General features: G+C 36.4%; 1 protein-coding gene across 2 annotated transcripts in view; it reads left to right on the forward strand.

The window, feature by feature from the left end:
* The window catches only part of si:dkey-230p4.1, a 48,692-nt gene that overhangs the window by 22,620 nt on the left and 2,010 nt on the right, over positions 1-24,062 (forward strand). For both annotated transcript variants that reach the window (XM_687458.8, XM_021478844.2), the window contains exons 12-21: positions 4,163-4,312; positions 4,398-4,554; positions 6,533-6,679; positions 6,892-7,001; positions 12,122-12,275; positions 14,629-14,822; positions 15,515-15,642; positions 15,766-21,083; positions 23,333-23,518; positions 23,603-23,662. In XM_687458.8, coding sequence (XP_692550.3) covers positions 4,163-4,312; positions 4,398-4,554; positions 6,533-6,679; positions 6,892-7,001; positions 12,122-12,275; positions 14,629-14,822; positions 15,515-15,642; positions 15,766-21,083; positions 23,333-23,518; positions 23,603-23,662 — 6,604 coding nt within the window. The remainder of the gene's footprint in view (positions 1-4,162; positions 4,313-4,397; positions 4,555-6,532; positions 6,680-6,891; positions 7,002-12,121; positions 12,276-14,628; positions 14,823-15,514; positions 15,643-15,765; positions 21,084-23,332; positions 23,519-23,602; positions 23,663-24,062) is intronic.

Below are 24,062 nucleotides of genomic sequence, written 5' to 3' on the forward strand. Positions count from 1 at the left end.
ATAATTTTATTTATCGTAATATCGTGATCGTAACTTTTTTGTATTAATAGTATATGTAGGCACCTGGAGTCTGAGAGTAACGAACTTTCGATTCTCTATCTGCTGTAAATGTGGTTGAATTGACAATTAAGCTGTCTTTGACTTTGACTTTAACTCGGTAAGAGAACAAGCACAACCTTGTTAATTTGTGTTTGTTGTGGCTCAAACCATATTTTTCAATCCTTAAAATAGCCAAAGTGGATTTAGACATGCCCTTAATGCTTTTGCGCCTTGCAGTTTTGACTTTGCAACTAGATTGTTAAAATAGAGCCCTTAGTGTTTAGCCCTGTACAAGTCTTCATAATGGGCTTTAAAATGTCTTTAAAAAGTCTTAAATTTGACTTGGTGAAACCTGCAGAAACCCTGTTTAAAGTTAAATTAAATGTAACTAACTAACTATATATGTATATACAGTGGGGAAATTTGTATTAATGTGCATAAAGAAGCCAAGGAAAGATGGAAAAATCTCCAACGGCATCAATCTACAGATTAGACATTCCTTTATGATGTCAAAAAAGTTAGATTTTATTTCCATCATTTACACTTTCAAAATAACAGAAAACAAAAAAAATGGCGCCTGCAAAAGTTTGGGCACCCTGCAGAGTTTTTAGCATGCCCCCTTTGGCAAACTGAGACAGTTCCATAATTTTTTCTCAATCATCGTCTGGAAGAGATAGTTGATGCTCAGAAAGCAGGAGAAGGCTATAAGAAGATTTATTTCCTTCATTTACACTTTCAAAATAATAGAAAACAAAAAATGGTGTCTGCAAAATTTTTTGCACCCTGCAGAGTTAATAACTTGTACTACCCCCTTTAGCTAGTATCACAGCTTGTAAACCCTTTTTGTAGCCAGCCAAGAGTCTTTTAACTCTTGTTTGAGATATCTTTGCCCATTCTACCTTAAAAAAGTCTTCCAGTTCTTTGAGATTTCTGGGCTGTCTGTCACGCACTGCTCTTTTAAGGTCTATCCATAGATTTTCATTTATGTTAAGGTCAGGAGATTGTGAAGGCCATGGCAAAACCTTCAGTTTACACCTATTAAGGTAATCCACAGTGGATTTTGAGGTGTGTTTAGGATCATTATGTATTTGTAGAAGCCATCCTCTCGTTAACTTCAGCTTTTTCACAGATGGCATCAAGTAACCATCCAAAATTTGCTGAATTTTTTAAAATCCATTTTTCCTTCTACTTGTGAAATGTTACCTGTGCCACTGGCTGCAATACAACCCCAAAGCATGACTGATCCACCCCCATGCTTAACAGTTAGACAGAGGTTCTTTTCAATAAATTCTGTGCCCTTTCTTCTCCAAACCTACCTTTGCTCATTCCGGCCAAAAAGTTATATTTTAACCTTATCGGTCCACAGAACTTGTTTCCAAAATGCATTAGGCTTGTCTATATATTCATTTGCAAAGTTTAATGCTGATTTTTGTGGTGAGGACATAGAAGAGGTTTTCTTCTGATGACTCTTCCATGAAGACCATATTTGTTCAAATATATCTTTATAGTGGAATAGTGGACCACAGTTCCAGTGTCTGCCAGATCTTTCTGGAGGGATTGTGCAGTCAAATGTGGGTTTTGACTTGCTTTTTTCGAGCTGTTCCATCTGATATTTCTCTTAGTCTTTCAGATCTTGCTTTAACTTCAGCTGTTCCTGATGACTGCCATTTCTTAACCACATTCCGAACAGAGGATACTGGGATCTGAAAACGCTTTGCTATCTTATTATAGCCTTCTCCTGCTTTGTGAGCGTCAACTATATTTAGTTTCAGTTTTCTACACAACTGCTTAGAAGAACCCATGGTGCTGATTGTTGGGGCAAGGTCAGATGAGTCTGGGCATTTAAAACCTTTGAGATTGACATCACCTGGTCTTTCCAGATGATGATTGAGAACAATCCATGGCACTACCTATGTTTTCATCCAAAAATGCAAATAAACTTTATGCGCAATACTGGATTATTGCATAAAAGTTGTGCAAATGAAGCATCGTTTCCATCTAACGAGTCAAAGCGAACAAAATCGTCACTTCCTGATTAACTGGCGCCAAATATCAACAGTAACAACTGCATTTGCAGCAGTAGGAGAAGATGCATCAATCTTTTCTAAATGAATGCGCCTCCGAAGACAATCAATCCTGACAAGCAGTGAGCGCGCAGTGGCGTTTAAAGGTGTCAGACATGGAGCACAGGCGCTCTTGATTTTGGAGGTCATTATTAATATAATAACATTAATACTGAAATGGTAAGCCGTTTTATAACCAATGACCAAAACAACATTTTAGATGTTTTATAATGTGCTCAGCCTAACGTTTTATCCATTCACACACATTTTTATCATCACATGATCTCTTTTAATAAAATCACATGATCTTTTTTTAATGCGCATGCTGGAGTTTGTGCGGTAAAAGTGTTTCCATCACAGTTTATGCGCATCTTTTCTTATTGAATAAAAAGTTTATCCTACCCAGTTAGGCGCATAAGTTTTTTATGCGCATTTTCAAAATTTATGGGGATCATGGCGTTTCCATCAACTGTTTTTTTTTATGCGCTTTTGCAGAATGGTAAAATAGGTGGATGGAAACATAGCTACTGTCAGGTCTCAGTTTGCCAAAAGGAGCATGATATAAACTCTGCAGGGTGCCCAAACTTTTGCAGACGCATTTTATTTTGTTTTCTGTTATTTTGAAAGTGTAAATGATGGAAATAAAATCTAACTTTTTTTGAAAAAATTAAAATCAAAAGAATGTCTTATCTGTAATTGGATGCCTTTTGGAGATTTTTTTCCATCTTTCCTTGGCTTCTTTATGCACATTAATAGAAATGTTTACCTGGGGTGCCGAAACTTTCGATCCCCACTGTGTGTATATATATGTATATATATATATATATATATATATATATATATATATATATATATATATATATATATATATATATATATATATATATATATATATAAACAAAAAGTGTTTTAGTGGTAATTGATATGTTGGTTGTCTTTGGCTAAGGAATTCATAAGAATACACAAATATTAAAAAAATTCTAAGTACCCAAAAAGTAGGTGAACAAGTTAAAAAGCTTTTATTGACATGGCTATAATAATATACAATAATACAATAACAGTAGTGATTTATAGTGCACATATACATATTTTTTTTACCTACTTTTTGACTGTTTTTTTTAGTATAAAATGTTGTTGGTGTTCATTACAGTTAGTTTGCCATATGTCCTTAAGTGTAATCGAATTGTTTACAAATTCTTATTTTTTTCACATATATTTTAAATTACATTTTATGTATAATTTTATTTATCGTAATATCGTGATCGTAACTTTTTTGTATTAATAGTATATGTAGGCACCTGGAGTCTGAGAGTAACGAACTTTCGATTCTCTATCTGCTGTAAATGTGGTTGAATTGACAATTAAGCTGTCTTTGACTTTGACTTTAACTCGGTAAGAGAACAAGCACAACCTTGTTAATTTGTGTTTGTTGTGGCTCAAACCATATTTTTCAATCCTTAAAATAGCCAAAGTGGATTTAGACATGCCCTTAATGCTTTTGCGCCTTGCAGTTTTGACTTTGCAACTAGATTGTTAAAATAGAGCCCTTAGTGTTTAGCCCTGTACAAGTCTTCATAATGAGCTTTAAAATGTCTTTAAAAAGTCTTAAATTTGACTTGGTGAAACCTGCAGAAACCCTGTTTAAAGTTAAATTAAATGTAACTAACTAACTATATATGTATATACAGTGGGGAAATTTGTATTAATGTGCATAAAGAAGCCAAGGAAAGATGGAAAAATCTCCAAAAGGCATCAATCTACAGATTAGACATTCCTTTATGATGTTAAAAAAGTTAGATTTTATTTCCATCATTTACACTTTCAAAATAACAGAAAACAAAGAAAATGGCGCCTGCAAAAGTTTGGGCACCCTGCAGAGTTTTTAGTGATTTATAGTGCACAAATACATATTTTTTTACCTACTTTTTGACAGTTTTTTTTAGTATAAAATGTTGTTGGTGTTCATTACAGTTAGTTACTAGTGTATTACATCGGTCATGATTGTAAAACTGACATGGCTGAATATGGAAGAGTAATCTGTAAAGTGTTTTGTGTGCCAGTGAGAAGGAGATAGTGAGCAGTTTGCGCGGTCAGGTGGAGGAGGCTGAGAAACTCACAGAGGAGCTGAGAAAGGAGAACGAACACATGAGACGACAGAGAGAGAAGCAGGAGGAGGACAGAATCCAGCAGGACAGAGAGAGACACAAGCGGTACACTTACCCATCAGTCACTGCTAGAGCCCTGCTTAGTCATGCTGGTCATGGTGAATAAGTGTGAAGTGTGTTTGTGAATCAGAATGGAGGCAGAGATGTTAGAGAGCGCTCAGCTGTGCGAGAGGGAGAGCCGCACTCGTCTGGAGCTGCACCGGCTGCAGGTGGCACTGGAGAGAGAGACGCTGGACAGAGCTCGAGCAGAGCAAGAGGCTGAGCAGGCTAAAGATGCTTTAATCAAGGTGAGCTGGGATTGTAAATTATGATAATTAATATTATTATTTGAAAACATTTTCTTTAAAAGAATGAATAATTGAGATGTCGGCTGATTTTAAGGTGTTCATCATTATAGAAGATTTAGGGTTCATACAGGTGCTGGACATGCTTGAAAATGCTTGGGGATGGTCAACAGTGTAATTATAAATGTAATTACAGAAGTTAATTACAGCTGTAATTACATGTCTGTATTTAATCAAGCATACGTGCAATGTAAAACATGTATTCACAAAAAAACTGCATTGAAAAAAATGATTAGTTTCAGTGTAAGTACATATTGGTTAAAGCCACTTAATATAAAGTAGGACAAAAAAGTTTTTAGATTTTGTTTTTGAAACTGCTTCAAAATGTTCTAGTTTGTTACTAAATAGGTAATAATAATTAACTCTTTAAATAAAATAAACATTTTTGCTTTTGCATCTGTGCATGTGCTGTTTTTCTGCGCCACTTGCTTAAACAGTGTGCAATAGGGATGGGAAGATTAACTGTACTAATGAGCTGTATTTCAGCTTCATCTCAGTTTGTCTCAATCACACTGACTGATGTTTATCTGACTGATGTTTATCTGATGTAACGCATGATGAGAAGCAGACATTTTGCATTTAAAACCACAGGCTACAAAAATAACTACCCTGTACTCTTACACCAAAATGGGCAGATTCTGTATTTTGAGCTGACACTTTACAGACACATTCTACAGACACCAATAATCTTACATCTTGTAAAAGAGGTAAAATAGGGGTCCTTACATAAGTATAAGAACCCTGAAGATTAAAAAGAAATGAAAAATCACTAACTTTAGTTTTTTTTTTTTTTTTTTTTTTTTTTTGAAGATAAACATACTACCGGAACACTTCATGAAAATATTTATTGACATAAAAACTTTATAAAAAGTCTTTTTAGATTTTTAGAAGTCTTTCTAAAATTGTAATGATTAATCCAATACGAAAAATGAACTACATTTAAATTGAGCCAAATTGCACTAGAACCTTTAAACACTTCATGTTACAAAGACTCAATAAGATCAGAAACAAATAAATGCCATTTGAATAGAAATCACCTTTTTGAAAAAGCATGCTTTACATTGTATAGCTGCAAATTGTTAGATTTTGCTGTATTTGGCTTAACTGTTCTTGGGTGGCCCGCTAATGTATTAAATTACTCTAATACATAAAATAAGTAACCAAAAGTTCTTGTGGGGAGAAGACTATTGAAGACAGCGAACAGTGCAGTTCCTCAGTATCAACGTTAACTCGTCAGTCTCAACTAACATAACACAAAGTTCTGTCTGTAAACCCAACAGGTTTCGTTGGATCACAACTCTTGAGTTCCTGTAGGCCATTTGGTTCACACTGTTTCAGATGCAGATACTTGTTTGCATACAAAACAAGCCATACAGTCTGTCACTGCAGATTAACTATGTACACTACTTAACTTTTACAAATTTTGATTGTATTGTAATAACACACTCCTTTTATAAAGCTGCTCTTTTTTAACAATAACGTGAAAAGTGACATACAAATAAACTTAAATTAAATTCTGTAATACTTTCATTAATGTTACTAGTGCTGATAACAATTTTATTGCTTAACATTTTATTGTAGAGACATGAGCAACACACACACACACACACACATACACACACTCGAGCATAAATTACAATAACAATAGTCAACACAGAATACCATATGTTTGTTTATGAGGGATAAAGCTGATTAATGAACACACAATGCCTTCTGGCTCATTCGATCATGTGACATTTGTGTCCGCTTGCCTGAAATCCTCTCCCACTGGTCTCGATACATCAGGCAGTTCTTAATTTTTTGAGTCCTGTCTGTTAAAATGACCTCACAGAGTTGTGTTGTTTCACGTTTTATATTTCATCACCCTTCCAAACCTCATCATCAATCATTCCTTTGTTTTTCCACACTCTGCTCCCTCCAGGCACGGGAGTCATTACTGGCCCAGTCCTCCGGTCAAAACCAGCTCAAGAGAGAGCTGGCAGGAGCTGGAGATGCCCTGGAGAAAATGGCTGCCTTAAATGAAGCTCTGGCCAAGGACAAGAGAGAACTCGGTGTCCGCTCTCTGCAGGTCTGGCACGCAGGTTTAGCCCATCTTTAGCATAGATCCCTTACACCGCCTAGGGACTTGACCAAATCCCCTGCAAGCTGTCACAGGACTCTTGCCTTTAATTACTTGATCTGGTGCCAGATTGATTTGCGGGTAGGGCCAGGTTTGGGTTGGAGGGATGAGATGTGTAATTATTTATTTATTAAATTTTTTTTGTCTTCCTGACCCCTCAGCTGGAGACGGAGGTGGCAGAAGCGCAGGCTCAGATCCAGGCTTTTGGCACAGAGACGGCAGGTCTGCACAGGGAACTGAAGGCCATGTCTCTAGAGGTCCACGAATTAAGGTGCGCAACGGTGAAGCAGATTTTAATTTTTAATTTTCATATTTAGAATTTATTTTATTTAACAGGGACAATGCTCATTAATAAACAGTAAAACTGTAAATAAGCCAAAGTTAGCAACAAGGGCTAATTTTCATTTGTCGCCCCTGCCAGATTTTAAAAGGCAACCTAAAATCAAACAAAAACACATCATCACACATACAAAAACAGTTTGCTTTCAGCCATTTCTTTAACTTGTATTTAAAAGTTGAATCATTTGTAACACCCCTTAAATCAATAGGAAGTGTGATCCAAAAATGACTGGCTCTAACTGAGAAGACTGATCGTGCAAAAGTTGTATGTCTAAATTGCACAGTCTCCCCTGGTAACAAATCGTGTTGCTTGACCATTATTGTTCTTGTGTGTCACAAACTCACATAATGGAGGTGGAGCATATCCATTTAAAATTTTAAAATTCAAACAAGCATCAGCCAAATATTTCATATTATCAAAGCTCAATAAATAGTGTTTTTGTATTATATTGCAATGATGATACCTAATAGACTTCTGATCAAATTCTTTAAGTGCCTGTTTATGAAGGGATTTAACTGATTTTAAAACTGCTTTACTAGTGTGTGACCAACTAGTCAGACAATATGCAATATGAGAACAAATCATGGAGTGCATAAAAAGTTTTGCTGCTTCATTAGTCAAGTAAGGTCGGATATGCCTGAGATTGGCCTGAGATTAAATTTAACAATTTTAGTGACCTTCTTGGCATGCTTTTGGAATGTTAATTGTGAATCTAAAATTAGACCTAAATATTTAAAATCAGAGACAACCCTGAGCTTTTCTCCTTTAACCAATACATCAGGATGAGGGGTAACTGTCAATGTTTGTGAGAAAAACATACAAACTGTTTTATTTGTATTCAGGACTAAACAGGATAGGGCCCAAAATGGATCCTTGAGGAACTTCACAATTGCTGATTCTGAATACTGATTGACTATTACCAAGGCGCACACATTGTTTCCTATTAGTTAGATATGAAGTCATGCACATAATCGCCTCTGATGAAAAGTTAAAAAAGGGAGCTTTGAAATGAGTACCTCGTGATTTACTGTGTCAAATGCTCTTTTTTAAATCTAAAAAACTGCTCCTATTACTAAATTGAGAACACGCACCTTTTCAAAAAAATGAAAAAATGTTTGCTTAAATGTTACATGCTAAATGTTTGCTTCTAATGATTAATTTTTCACAAACACATACACAGAAACACACATTATATATTCTATCCCCTTACCCCTACCCAAAACCCAAGCCTCACTGAAAATGATTTGCATGTTTATGTTTCCAAAACACTTCGTTCTGTGTGATTTATAAGCTTGTTTACCTGTGGAGATCTCGACTAAGGCCCTGTTTACACTAATTTGTTTAGTTTTAAAACGCACATTTTGCTTTATAGCAAGTTTTGCTATGGTTACGCCATATATCTAAACTACCCCAGAGTTTTTGAGTGCCAAAAACGGACCATTTTGGAAACGCTGAAGAGTCTGTTTTTAATTTAAAACGCTGCTGCTCCGTGTTAGTATGGATGGGGGAAAACAGAGAGATCTGGAAATAGAGGCATGTTTGCAGATGCACATTTGGATCTGATTGGGGCTTTTTCTCAATATTAAGTAGCCTACACAACGAGACTTGCATCCTTTCCTTGTAAGTTTAGACTTTGCAAGTTGGATATGAAAAACAAACTCCTAAGGACTAATGTCAGGGAAGTCTTCAAAGGGAACAGTGTACATTATAACCTCATTCACATCACCCAGGCTACGTTGTTTCGCTATTTTAACAGTAAAAAGAAAACATGATATAAGTAACTGTCAATTTTTATTTTGATATTAACAACTTAACAGACAGTAAAAATGTTAAGGCGTCGTGTAGCTGCATATTTATATGACCGTCATCTTCACTGTATGCATTTTCATAACAAAACAGAGCCTATAATATAACAGCCTCCTTTCATTTTCACTGAAAAATATTTAACACACCCTCTCTTTTGCTGAATATCAGTTTTAATAATCAATAATGGCCATTATAAAAGTATAACATAAGATAAGTTTATACAATACTGGAAATAAAGGCAAGCAATCAGTCAAATGTGCAGAATTAGTGTTTGCGGTTAGATTTATTAATATATTAACTTAAGTCAGGGAATATGTCCTTAGATATGGACAACAAGATAAATTAAATATCACGTTTAACAAATATAGTGAGATTAGATCCAGCGGTAGATTCTTGAGATTCTTGATGAACCGTCCAAAGTGCACAGCTCTCATCTGGGTAGATGTGCTCAAAGCACCCGCTGACTGCCTGGAGTTCAGACTCACGCAAATGCTGCAACGCATGCCAGAGTGTGTGTGATGACGTGATGTGTGTTTTCAGCAGTATAGTGTGTACGGAGAGCTGTTCAGAAAAGCCAGTGTGGACATGGATAGTTTTAATTCTAAAACGCTACTTTAAGACTAAAACGTATGAGTGTAAACGGGCCTTATTTCTCCACAGTGACAGAAGTCCCCATGAATCTGTGTGCATTCAGGTTTAAGTTCTTAATGGGAAATAAAGACAATCATACACACAGATATATATTAAAACATTATATATTTTTTATGTAATTACGATTTAATTAATCTAATTACACCCAATAAAAAAATCATATATTTGATTGAGAAATTACCACCAAAAAAAATTGAACGCTGTTAAAATGTTAGATGTGAAAAGCATCAAGTAGATTTTTGAAAGTCATTTCATTTACAAGACATTTCTAAATTGGCATTTAGACCATTTATTCTCTTCAAGAACTTTTGTTATTAACATTCTTCAAATGTTTTGAGAAAGAAGGAAATTGATGCAGTTTTTGGACTAAAGTAAATAACAATTTTCTTTCTTTCTTTTTATAAACTATCGCTTAAATATTTTTAGCACATTTCCATAAAACCTATTAATGTACTAAATTATTGCTTATGTATAATATTATGTATAGTATATAATGTTTTGTTTAACTAGTAAAATATTAGTGTAGAAACTGTTTAGTATTATTAATACTTTTATTTAGCTGGGATTAGAGATGCAACGATTATAGATTTTGGTTGTACAATTATAGTCTAAGGATTAATCCTGGTTTCGCGGTTATCACAATTATTATGCATTCATTATTTCAAAACATGCCTAGTTTAGAAAATCTCATGAATAACTCTGTTATTTATTGCTGCTCAGTAACCAAATAACACAGCACAAAATAATATTAAAAACAAACAATTCTCCATTTCTCTTTGGATATAAAAATAAGTGCAAAAAGTTTTTCGGCATTTAAACATAAGTAATAATTTTACACTGAAAATAAATGACAAAAAAATAAATAATAAGAATAAATAAAAAATGTATTTGTCTAATGTAGGTTTGAGCTACATATTAGCTACGTATTTCCTTTTTAAAGAGAACAAATGTAGTCAAGGGCTGCTAAACCTCCCACTAAAAGGCACTTATGTTCAACTAATACAAATTTCTATTTTCATTTTGTATTTTTGTTTTGGTGTAGTAATGTGTATATTCCATGCAAAGTAGGATCGGTCTAGTTCTAGTCACGTGACTCGCAGCATTATTTCAACTAGGTGCGCCTGGAAAGCGTGAGCGCGTTGTGCGCACATCACTCCCAATTTGCTCGAGCTGCGCACCTCCATTGGAAATAATGATTTTTTTGTGAGCACGATAGAACGATATGTGATTCCTGAAAAATATATTACTGTTTCCAGAGTAATATTGTGCAGCTCAGCGGGTTTTAAATGTTGATATTGTTTTTTTTTTTTCTTGAGCAGCAAATCATAATATTAGAGTGTTTTTTAAAGTATTATGTGATTCAGCTTTAAATCACTGAAATAAATCATTGTAAAAAAAATTCAAACATACAACAGACATTTTTCCTCCACAATATTACAGTTTTAGACTACAAAATGTTTGATAATAACAAATATTTAAAAACAATACTTGCCAAATCTAGCAATTTTCTATTTGATGTCCTCTTTAAAGTCTTGAGTTCATCTTTAAAGGTTCAAGAAACCCTTGAGTACTTTTTTGGGGGATTTAAACAGATTTGTGTGTGTTGAGCATGAGTCAAGACAACATTAGCATCTTTCAGCTTTGAATGTGGGGAAAACTGGATAATTTTGAGCTTTTGTCAGCTAATTTCAAGGGCGATGCAGTGGCGCAGTAGGTAGTGCTGTCGCCTAACTGCAAGAAGGTCGCTGGTTCAAGCCTTGGCTGGGTCAGTTGGCGTTTCTGTGGGGCGTTTGCATGTTTTTCCTGCGTTCGCGTGGGTTTCCTTCTGGTGCTCCGGTTTCCCCTACAGCCAAAGTCATGTGGTACAGGTAAATTGGGTAGGTTAGGGTAAATTGTCCATAGTGTATAAGTGTGAATGAGTGTGTATGGATGTTTCCCAGAGATGGGTTGCAGCTAAAAGGGCATGTGCTGCGTAAAAACATATGCTGGATAAGTTTATGTTTCATTCTGCTGTGGCGACCCCAGATTAATAAAGGGACTAAGCCGGAAAGAAAATGAATGAATGTCAGCTAATTTCATCTTCCGTGTTTAAAATCATTTTGGGGGCAGGATCAGAATCAGCGATATAACGCACATTTGCTAGTAAAGTGATGATGCTTCGATTTCTCATTATTATTCATAGCTGAGTTTTCTTATTCTTTGAGAAGAGTCTGCTTCTTAATTGTTCATGAGAGCACATGCTTTGCGAATGCAGGGCAGACCTGCCAAGATGTAAGACCCACGTCCACAGACTCCGCATACGGCATGCAGTATTTAGTCGTTCATGAAGGGTCGTGTATATTTGTTTCCATGGTCCATGGGGTGTGTTGCATGTTTTTCCCCGCTTGTGACTCTAAATGACAGCTAATCAGGTCCCTAACGAGCGTGTTGGAATTGGGTAGGATTGCTAATGAATACATGGGGCTTTCGATTGCACTATAAATGTCTGGGTTTACCTCAGCAGCTGTTGTATTTGGCTGTAGTTTTCTGGCCCTGCTTCTTCACAGCCAGTGATGCTTTACCGCAGTTGTGTTGATGATCCCACTGCGTTGCAGGCAGCGGAGAGAGAGCGATCTGAAAGCTCTGCAGCAGCTCAGAGAGAGAGAGAGAGAGCTGGAGAATGAGCTGGAGCTGGAGAGGGAGGACAGGCAGAGGGAGCAGACGGCCCGCACTGAAGACAAGAGCACAGATGAACAAAAGATTTCAGAGGTGAGAAACCCAGACAATGCTGCCTGCCTGCCAGACAGATTCAGAAAATACTTCTTTGAAATATGAAATCATACTGTGCTCTAACTAGGTGCAAGGCGACATGTTTCCATGTAATTCTCTCTCTCTGTCTCTCTGTTTCTCTCTCTCTCTCTCCCTCCCTCCTTTTTCATTCTATATTATTAGCCTCTTTATATATATATATATATATATATATATATATATATATATATATATATATATATATATATAATTTTATACATATTATTATTATTTTTCGATCATATATAGGGAAAAAAACGTTGCGGTGACAAAACAGGTGATTTTGCTCACATTTTAAGAAAGGCATGAAATGCCATCAGTCTACAGAGGTTTCCCAGTATTTCTCTGTTGTAATCGGGAGATCACAATATTACTATGGTATAAACACAGCACTACAACATACAAAAGAAAGAGATCGACTTAGACATTGTCAACTGTCTTTGTTTAAATACAGTCTAATGGCCACCGACATGCTGTCTGTCAGAAATTATAAATATTTAAAATTGGCAATATTCTTATAAATTAACTGCATAAATGCTATCTAAACAAATACATTCTCGAAAAAAAAGCCTCAGTGGTATATATATATATATATATATATATATATATATATATATATATATATATATATATATATATATATATATATATATATATACACACACACACACACACACACACACACACACACACACACACACACACAGTTGAAGTCACAATTATTAGCCCCCTTCGATTTTTAGGCAGGTTAGGGTAATCAGGCAAGTTATTGTATAACGATGGTTTGTTCTGTAGACTATCGAATAAAACAATTGCTTAAAGGGGCTAAAAATTTTGTCCTTTAAATGGTGTTTTAAAAAATTAAATACCACTTTTATTCTGGCTGAAATAAAACAAATAAGACTTTCTCCCGAAAAAAAAATATTATCTGACATACTGTGAAAATGTTCTTGCTCTGTTTAACACCATTTTGGAAATATCTCAAAAAGAAAATAATTTCAAAGGGGGGGCTAATAATTCTGACACGCAGACACACAAACACACACATATACACACACACATTGAGTCTTCATGCTTTTGCTGTTGTTTTGTTCTCTTAGTATGTGATCCCATTTTGTGTACTACTTGCATATTCTAAAAAAAAACAAAAAACAGGAATTTACCACCAGGCTCTAGATGAACACTAATGACTGTAAGAAGTTTGAAATAATTTTCATCTCATTAAAGTTATTATACTGTGCTTCAGAAAATACAAAACTCATGAAAAATGCTTAAAAAACAGATTTTTTTTAACCCCTTTTATTCCAAACTTTACATATTTCTAAGCAGTGGCCTCAAAATATTAATTTTTTTTTTAAATTTTGATCTTTAATATGTGCGTTTAGACTTCCTTTTGTTCCATGTACTATGATTTATTTCTTCAATAGCTGTAAAATAAGAGGTGAGAGGTCATATAGTCTGCCTATTACATTTTTTATATTTTTCTAATTTCCCAAGCAAAAATAATTGTTACAGTATTTCATATTATATATTACTTTGTTATGTAGAAAGGATTATTGTTTTTTAGTTTGGCTAAAATTAAACCAGTTTTTAATTTAAACAACTAAATATTATTAAAATGTAATGTTTTCATTTTATTGTGGAGCTTTTATTTATAAATATCTGGAGCCTGTTGATCTTTTAGATGTAACCCTTAACAGAATTGTTTATAGCAACATTTTATTAACCATGAATACGAAAGTAATTAAGATTATATTCCGTGACCTTTTGACACTTTTATTGTATTTCTTTTTTGTTTCTACGTTTTTAAAAAATGTTATTTTTTTTCTGAACTCTTGAAACAAAAAAATGTTTAAAATAATAATAATTTTAGGTTAATATTATTGGCTGCCTTGGCAACAGTAGAACCCACTGTTGCTCAAAGCCTTGCCTAATTAAGCTAAATTGCCCAGTTAACCTAATTAGTCTAGTAAAGCACTTAAAGCTGAATACTAATATCTTGTGAAATAACTAGTAAAATATTATGTGCTGTTATCATGGCAATAACAATAGAAATGAGATATTAAAACTTACAAATCCATTAAACAGCACTTTGGAAGTATTTGGAAAATAATTACAATGTCACAGGAGGGCTATTAATTTAGATTTCAATTACACATTTTCCAGAATAAAAGTAACACTTCTCTATCATCTGCAATATGCAACAAGTTTTATATTGCAATTGAAATATAATAATGTGGTATTCTGTACTCACATTCTCCTGTTTTGAATGCATGTTTGAGTCCACTTGAATAGTGACGTTTTTGTGTTTCAGTTAACGGAGCAGTGCAGCACAGTGATGAAGGAGCTTCAGAGTGTCAAGGTTGAACTGCTGAAAGCTGCAGAGCTGCAGAGAAGAGCTGAGCGAGAGAGAGACGATCTAATGAGAGAGAGCCAGCGACTAGAGGACACAGTATGTACACTAGAGAGAGAGAAAGAGGAACTCGCACAGGTCAAAGAGGAACTCAGGTATAGTCAAACTGAGTCTGTGTTTGCGTGCTTGACACAGTTCGTTTTTCTTTTGTGCTGAACTTTTCAAGAAACAATGTTTGCTTTACTTTTGATAAACATTTTTAAACTAGGACTGTGCAATATTACTAAATTAACTATAATGATAGAAAAATATCTAATTAGGGAATCTATAATTATCTATTTATGTATGATTATCACAATAAAGGTCAAATTTCGTTTTGTTTCTAGTTTTAAAGTAGGTTTGCCTCTGAGTGAAAGTTGTAGAAACCAGACAGTTAATTCTTTCAAAGTGCATTTTTTTTGTCAGAACATGACAAACGTTTTAACATGATAAATAATTCACAAATCTGTATACTTGTATTTTATTTTTAGTTATGTTTTGCATCTACATATTATGTACTTGTAGCAAATGTAATAATGGGTAACTAAGAAACTGCTAATTGAACACTACTAACACTAAAATGACATCTAAACTAATCTTAATGTTTAAACTTGCCTGAATTTAGCCTTTACTTTCTTATGTAAGGATGCTGTTAGTACACAATAAAGTTACATGGGAAATAGAAATAGATCAATCATATGAAATATTTTTATTATATATTAGTGTTAACAAATTTTTTAAAGAGGGCATTGGTTCAACCATTTTTGGACCCATTTCTCAAAATAGTTTGTAACAATGCTCTCTTCAGAGGCGTGGTGGTTTGTCTCCAGAAGCAGATGGCTCAGGCACAGGAACAGACCTCAGGTCTGGAGTTGAAGTGCATTCAGCTACAAATGCAGGTGGACACACTCACACAGACCAAAGATGTCTTGCAAGGTTGGTCAAGCTGTTTTAATATAAAACAAACCTCTTATTTTTGCCATTACCATTACTGATTTCATATTTTGGTGTAAGTTTGTAAATTAATAAAGTACAAATGTTTCTCTTGAATTTGTTTAGGAGAGATTCAATGTCTGCAGACAGACCTGGAGAGAGAGACCGCACAGAAAGAACGAGAATTACAAGAATCAATTGAGGAAAGAAGGAAGTTTGAAAGAGAGATAGAAAACTGGAAGTCGGAATGCAAGAAGTTTCAGAGAGACGTTGAACAAGAATCAGAAAATAGCAAAATACAAGCAGAAGAGAGCAAAACGGACAGAGAACGATGGCAAAAGGAGAGAGAATCTCTGAGCGCAGAGCTCGGCCAGAAAGATGGAGAAGTGGAGATACTGAGGAACAGGATTGATGGATTGTTAAAAGAAAAAGAAGAGCTTTTGGACCATTTAGAAAAAAGAAACACAGAACTAGAGAAACTACAGACTAAATCTGCAGCAGAACAGAAAGCGGCCGAGCTAAGGCTGAGAGGAGCATGTGATGAGGTTGAGAGATGGAAGGAGAGAGAAAATAAGGTTCAGAGAGAGAAAGAAGAGTTAAATCAGAAGTTTTTAGAAAGAGTAGAAAGAGAAAGTCAGAACCTCGAGATCACACAGAGAGAGAAGGCTAAGATGTCTGATCTAATGAAAAAGAAGGAAGATGAAATACGAAGAAGAGGAGAGGATATAGAAGAGTTGAAATTGAAACTCCAGTCCAACGAGAAAACAATTGAGAGTCTGGAAATAGAGTTACAACAGAAAGAGACCTTGGAGAGTAGAGTAGAAACCCTGGAGAAACTTAACACTCAACTGAAAGAGAAAAAACTTGACAAAATAAGAGAAAACGAAAGCAGACAAAAGAAAAGAGATGAGCAAGAAAGGGAGAAAGAAGTTAGGTGGAGGAGACAACTGGAACAGAAAGATGAAGGCCTTATAGAGCTCAAAAGCAGAATTGATGAACTAATCGGAGAAAAAGAACATATCTCTTTACTCGTGGAAGAAAGAGAAAAAGATATTGAGCAATTGCAATCTACGCTGTCGACAGAAAAGAGAGCTCTTGAGCTGAGACTGAAAGAGGCAAGAGACAATGCAGAGTGGTGGAAGAGACGAGCTGGCAACATGGAGAAAGTGAAGGAGAGCGTAAATCGTGTTGCTGAAAGAGAGAAAACAGAACTGTCAGAGCTTCTTAGAGAAAGAGAGGAAGAGGTACAAAAGAGAGAAGAGGTGATCAGTGATCTTAAAAACAGAATTCAATCATTAGAGGTAATCATAGAGAAACTAGAGACTGATATTGAGCAGAAGAATGAACAGCTTGAACTTCTAAATGAGCAAATCTCACAGATAAAAGAGAGAGAAATTGAGAATCAAAAAGAGTTGGACAGGATGCAAGAAAATCTAAAGGAACAGGAGAAACAACTGAAAAGAGAATTAGACCATCTTAATATCAAAATGGCAGGAGTCATTCAAGAAAAAGAGGAGTTATTAGAAAGGATAGAGGAGAGAGATGGTGAGTTGACAGAATTACAAGTGAAATTCACTCAAGAACAGAGGATGTTTGAACAGAAGCTTAAAGCAGAACATGCAGAGGTGAACAGGTGCAAAGCCAAGATAGCAGAGATGGAACAAGACCAGGTGAACTTGAAGGAAAGGGATGAAGAGCAAAGGAAAAGACAAAAGATGGAAGAAAGATATAGGGAGCAGAAACAGACAGAAGAACTTGTTCAGAAGGACGTAGAGGTGAGGCAGTTGAAACTGAAGATTGAAGAACTGAACCAGGAGATTGAGCAGGACAGGAGGATAAGAATGGAACAACAAGAAGACCTTGAACAACAAACTGCCCTCCTACGTGATGCTGAAGAGGAGGCAAGAACACTGAAAAAGACTTTACAACAAAAAGATAAAGAAGAAAGGGACAGACTCCACCATGAGGAAAAAGAAAAGACACTACTGAAGGAAAAGCTGCATGAAGCAGAGCAGAGGAACATTAAAGTTTTAAGCAGTTTACAAGAAATCGAAACAACGCTTGAGAAGGAAAGATATCAGCTCAGAGGAAAAGAAGAAAGACTTATGGAGTGTAATGAAGAGCTATTCTTGATCAAACGTGAGCGAGATCAAGAGAAGGAGAGCATTGAAGAACTAAATAAACTTATAGGTGAACAAGGCAAAGAAGTGAAGACTCTGAGGGGAAAACTGGATGAACGACTGGAGGAGGAGGGAAGGTTGTCAAAACTGTTGCAGAACCAGCGAGTGGAGGTACAAGTGCTTGAATCCAGGGCAGAGAACATTGAAGAGGAAAAACAACAGTTGAAGAGGTCTTTGAGTCAGATTGAAGAAGAGAAGAGGCATTTGGAGACCCAACTGACAGATGAAAAAGTGGACAAGGAAAGACTAAGAGTCAGGCTTGAGGATCAGGCCACAGAAGTGACTAAACTGAATAAGATTTTAGAAGAGGAGAGAAAGTTGTCACAACTACTGCAGAATAGCCGAGTGGAGGCGCAAATGTTTGAATCCAGAGCACAGAACACTGAAGAGGAAAAACAACTACTGAAAAGATCTTTGAGTCAGATTGAAAGAGAGAAGAGTCGTCTTGAGACCCAACTGACAGATGAAAAAATGGACAAGGAAAAACTAAAAGCCAGGCTTGAGGATCAGGACAAAGAAGTGACAAAACTAAAGGAGAAAATGAATGAAATTTTAGAAGAAGAGAGAAAGTTATCACAACTACTGCAGAACAGCCGAGTGGAGGCTCAAATGCTTGAATCCAGGGCAGAGAACATTGAAGTGGAAAAACAACAATTGAAGAGGTCTTTGACTCAGATTGAAGAAGAGAAGAGGCATCTGGGGACCCAACTGACAGACGAAAAAATGGACAAGGAAAGACTAAGAGCCTGGGTTGAGGATCAGGCCACAGAAGTGACAAAACTAAAGGAGAAACTGAGTGAAATGATAGAAGAGGAAAGAAAGTTGTCACAACTTCTGCAGAACAGTCGGGTGGAGGCTCACATACTTGAATCCAGGACAGAGAACATCGAAGAGGAAAAACAACAATTGACAAGGTCTTTGACTCAGATTGAAAAAGAGAAGAGGCATCTGGAGACCCAACTGACTGATGAAAAAATGGACAAGGAAAGACTAAGAGCCAGGCTTAAGGATCAGGCCACAGAAGTGACAAAACTAAAGGAGAAACTGAATGAAATGATAGAAGAGGAAAGAAAGTTGTCACAACTTCTGCAGAACAGCCGGGTAGAGGCTCAAATGCTTGAATCCAGGGCAGAGAACACCATAGAGGAAAAGCAACAATTAAAGAGGGTTTTGAGTCAGGTTGAAGAAGAGAAGAGGCTTTTGGAGACCCAACTGACAGATGAAAAAATTGACAGGGAAAGACTGAAAGCCAGGCTTGAGGATCAAGCTACAGAAGTAACAAAACTGAAGGAGAAACTAAATAAAATGGTAGAAGATGAGAGAAAGTTATCACACCTTCTGCAGAACAGCCAAGTGGAGACTCAAATGCTTGAATCCAGGACAGAGAACCTCGAAGAGGAAAAACAACAATTGAAGAGGTCATTGACTCAGATTGAAGAAGAGAAGAGATGCCTGGAGACCCAACTGACAGATGAAAAAATTGATAGGGAAAGACTAAGAGCCAGGCTTGAGGATTTTCAGAAAGATCAACAAATCCTGTTTGAGGAGAAGATGGGACGTGCGGAGAAGCTTGGGTCTCGTGTAAGAGAACTGGAGGAGCAGAGAGATCATCTCTCGGCAGAGCTTCGACGGAAAGAGCGAGAGATGGAGGTTTTGAGAGATGAAACTCTTCGAGAGAGACGAGAGAAGGACAGAATAAGCTCTTTATTGAGTGATGCCAAGGAAAGAAAGGAATCACTGTCTGTCCAGGTCGATTCTTTGCAAGAACAACTGGTTAGTCTGTCTAGATCTAAAGAGCAAACCAAGTTAAAGATCCAGGAGCAAAAAGAGCAGAACAAGGAGATGCGAGAGGGGCTAGTTGCTGGGCTTCAGGAGATGGCAACTTTGAAGGAACTGCTAGAAGAGAGTCATCGTGAAGGAGAGAGACTAAGGTCCATGATGCAGGAAAGGAAGGATGAGCTGGTACGAAGTAGAGAAGAAGGCATTAAGGTGGCACATATTGAAGCCAAAGATCTTCAACTAAAAGTCCAGATGTTAGAGAAGCAGAAACAGGAGCTTGAAACCACTCTTCAACTACAAGTGGAGCAACTTAAGAAGAAGAATGAGGAAGGGATGCAGGAGAAGGAACAATTGCAGCAAAGACAGGAAAAGTTGGAAGGAGAATTGATGGCTATGAAAAGCGTAAAGGAGCACAGAGAGGCTGAGCTGACCAGAGCAAAGGCTAGATTGGACATTCTGGAAGATCAGAGGACTGAACTGAGCTCTTTGGCAGCAGAGAGGACCAAAGATGCAGAGGAACTGAGCAACAGATTCAGAGATCTGAGGCTGGAAGCTGACAGGCTGAGAGAGGACAGAATAAGAGAGAAGAACAACTGGGAGGAACTCAAAAGAGAAAACAAAGAAAAACAAAATGCCTTGGAGGAATTGGAGCTCCTTAGAAAAACTCTGATGGAAAAGGAAAAGGAGATGAAATTGGTTAAAGAGAAATATGAAAATGAGAAAAGAAGAAGCGAGAGATTTCAGCAAGGGGATGAACAGAATGTAAGACAAATTGAATTAGTTTCAGAAAGACTCAGGGATAAGGAAACTGAGTTAGAGAGTATTCGAGAAAAGGCGTACAAAGAACAATCAGCAAGACTTAGATTGCAGGATCAATTCGAAGATGAGAAAAGAGTTACCAAGAAATTGAGGGAAAAATTAGAAACCCTAGAGAAAGTGAAACAAGAGATGAAGACCAAGATGGAAAATGATATACGCTATTTTAGAGACTCTGAAAAGAAAAACAATGGTCTAAAGATGGATAGTGGGCATGGTACTCTTGCAGACTCCCTAGAGATAAATGCTGAATATCGTTCTCATGTCAAGCTGTTAGAAGCAGACACACTTAGAAAGGACCTGACAAAAAAAGATCAGGAAATACGAAGGTTGAGGATCAAGGCTGAAACACTACAGACTGAAATCGACCGACTGCACTCTCTATTAAAAAATGGGAACATGAAAACTGGGCCAACAGAGAATGAGGACTGGGATAGGGAAAAGCAGCAAGTGTCCACTATCCTTTTAGAAAAGGAGGAGAGGGACAGACTCCTCAGAGAGAAGGATGTTGAAGTATATGCATTAAAGGAGCGAGCTGAGGAGATGAGCAAGGACAGGGATCGGGTCAGGATAGCACTGGAGAAGACTGAAGCCATGCTGATTTACTATAAGGAGAGACTGGGACATCAGGAGCACAAGAGAAAGCAGACAGGAGGTGATATTTCATTGGTAGGTAAAGACCAGGGTATACTACAGGGTAAAATGAAAATGATGTTATCATATATTTATTTCTGTTTTAAAACCTGTTAAAGTGTCTTTCTATTTTTGCACTTAATTATTAGAATCAGGATGTTTATCTTTCTTAAACAGAATAATTTATTGGACAACGTTTTTTTTAACCATTTCTTATTTTCTTCTAAACTGGTACATTACTCAGTACTAACTTAATATTTATAGTTTTTTCGAGAGTCTTTTTTTCAGTTTAATGGTGTCATTTGTGACTTAAGAGAAACACACTGATTGCAAATACATTGCCAAAGCTGGACAATCAGCGACCATCAAATACTGACACTAACAAGTCATTTAGATGCAGATTGTGTATTTTTTGTTTCAAATAAAGTACACATTTCTCATTATATATTGCTTATCAGATCTGTTGAAACTGTATAGACACAGTACATTGAGCATGCTTCTGAAATTCAAATAAAACCAAATAATCAGAACAACATTCAACAAATATTTATGCCACATTGGATAAAGTCCATGTGTGTAAAGTATACTGTTATTTAGTGCACCATTAGAGTAGATGGAAATACTAATATTTTTATATTTTAAAGCACACAACCATATAGGCTCACCGGCCACTTTAAGGTACTGTAAATATACCTCCGAGATTTTAGTCCATATTGACATGATAGTTCATGCAGTTGCTGCAGATTTGTCGGCTGCACATCCATGATGCAAATCTCCCGTTCCACCACATTCTGAAGGTGCTCTATTGAATTGATATCTGGTGAATGTGAAGGCTGTTTGAGTACAGTGAACTCTTTAGCATGTTCAAGAAACTGGTCTGAGATGATTCAGTGTATATGACATAGCGCATTATCCTCCTAGGAGTAGCCATCAGAAGATGAGTACACTGTGGTCATAAAGGGATTAACATGGTCAGCAACAATACTCAGATGGGCAGTTTCGTTGACACGATGCTCAATTGGTGCTAATAGGCCCAAAGTGTGCTAAGAAAATATCCGATCTTATGTTATCCGAACATTATTCCAATCTTCTATTGTTCAATTTTGGTAGGCCTGTGTGAATTGTTGCCTCAGTTCCTACCTGACAAGAGTGGCACCTGGTGTGGTCTTTTGCTGCTGTAGCCCATCCACCTCAAGGTTCGACATGTTGTGCATTCCGAGAATTTCTTTAGCATATCTCGGTTGTAATGAGTGGTTATTTGAGTTACTGTTGCCTTTCAGCTCGAACCAGTCTGGCCATTCTCCTCTTGCATCAACAAGGCATTTGCGCCCACAGAACTGCTGCTCACTCGATATTTTCTCTTTTTCGGACCATTCTCTGTAAACCCTAGATTTGTTGTTCGTGAAAATCTCAGTAGATCAGCAGTTTCTGAAATACTCAGACCAGCTCATCTGGCACCAACAGCCATGCCACATTCAAAGTCACTTATATCACCTTCTCTTCCCCATTCTGATGCTCTGTTTGAACTAAAACAAATCGTCTTGACCGTGTCTACATGCCTAAATATATCGAGTTGCTGTCATGTGATTGGCTGATAAAAAATTTGAATTAACGAACAGTTGGACAGGTGTACCTAATAAAGTGGCCTGTGAGTGTAAATCTGCCCATAACTTGCTTTTATCCAGAATCTTTTTTTTTATTTCATGTTGAAAACATTACAGTTTCATTATAATAAATACTGAGACGTTTTTAATGATTACTTGCTGATTTTTAGAATGAAAAAGTCTTTAACTAACTGCTCTATGACCTGCGGGGGCACAATGTGAGACATTTGAAAGGTTTCCAAATCTCAGGCAATTTTTTTTGTATTATGTTTTTTCAGGTTAATAGAGAATGTCTTGTGCTTTGTCGTGTGTGCTCAAACCAACAAGCATCCATGGGTTCATGCAAAAGAAGTTTTTAGTATATAAATATTTATTAGATTTTTATTTTGTTATTTTTATGCCCTCTAGTCTTGTACTAACAATTTGGGCTTTAGAGAAAGTTTCTCAATAAAACATTTTTGTTTTTTACAACACAAGTTAAATGTGGAAGGAGCTTTGCTTTAAGCAGTTAAGCGTGTATAGTGCTCTTTATTCATTGACATGTCTCCCTTTCTTAGATATATTTTTTATTGATTTTACAGTTTAAAATTTCTTTACAATAAACAACATCGATTAACCCTTTGGCCATATCATCCCCCTGGTGATCTGGTAGTTGGTTATAATTTTGTCTTATATCATTAGGAAAAAGTGTCTGCGGATGAGCTGGATACAGAATCTGCTGTTCATGGGCGTCTGTCGGCGATGCAGCAGGCTGTAGCACAACTGGAGGTGCAGCAGAACCTTCTTGAGAAGAAAAACAGTCACCTAGAGAAGAAGATTGAGAGGCTACGAACTGAGCGACAGCACCTGAGAGAGACACTGACACAGGTGTGAGCACGCCTCTCAAAGGAACCATATATTATGATGTCAGCATGATTAATGTAGCTACTGTATTTGTTTGACCATCACCAGGTTGAGCTGGAGAGGGGGAAACTGAGGCGTCAGCTGTCACTGTCAGAAGCTGGAGTTCTGGTATGATGAAGAGACTACATTTGCAATATATTTATCTAGTTCTGGTTGTCTTTCTGTGTGATGGATTGTCACAGTAGTATCCAATCTGTGTGAGTTATATGAGGGATAATGTACATCCTGCCAGAATAAACCCTGACGGGACGCCTGATGTAAAGCAGAAGGGTTTTCAATCGCACTAAATTGGTTCATTTAATAAAAAAAGCTATCTGGATGTAATATATCTTGCTTATTATGCAAACCACTTCCCAAATAAGTAGTTAATGGAGCACAAAATACTCTTTGAGCTAAAAATATTTGAGTTCAAACTAGAAGAGTATATCAAATATGACTGCAGGTCTATATCACCTCTATTATTTTTTTATATAGATAATGGTGACAGAAGATGTTGATTTGGGATTAA

The sequence above is a fragment of the Danio rerio genome, chromosome 9 (genome assembly GCF_049306965.1).
Source record: "Danio rerio strain Tuebingen ecotype United States chromosome 9, GRCz12tu, whole genome shotgun sequence".
Lineage (NCBI taxonomy): Eukaryota > Metazoa > Chordata > Actinopteri > Cypriniformes > Danionidae > Danio > Danio rerio.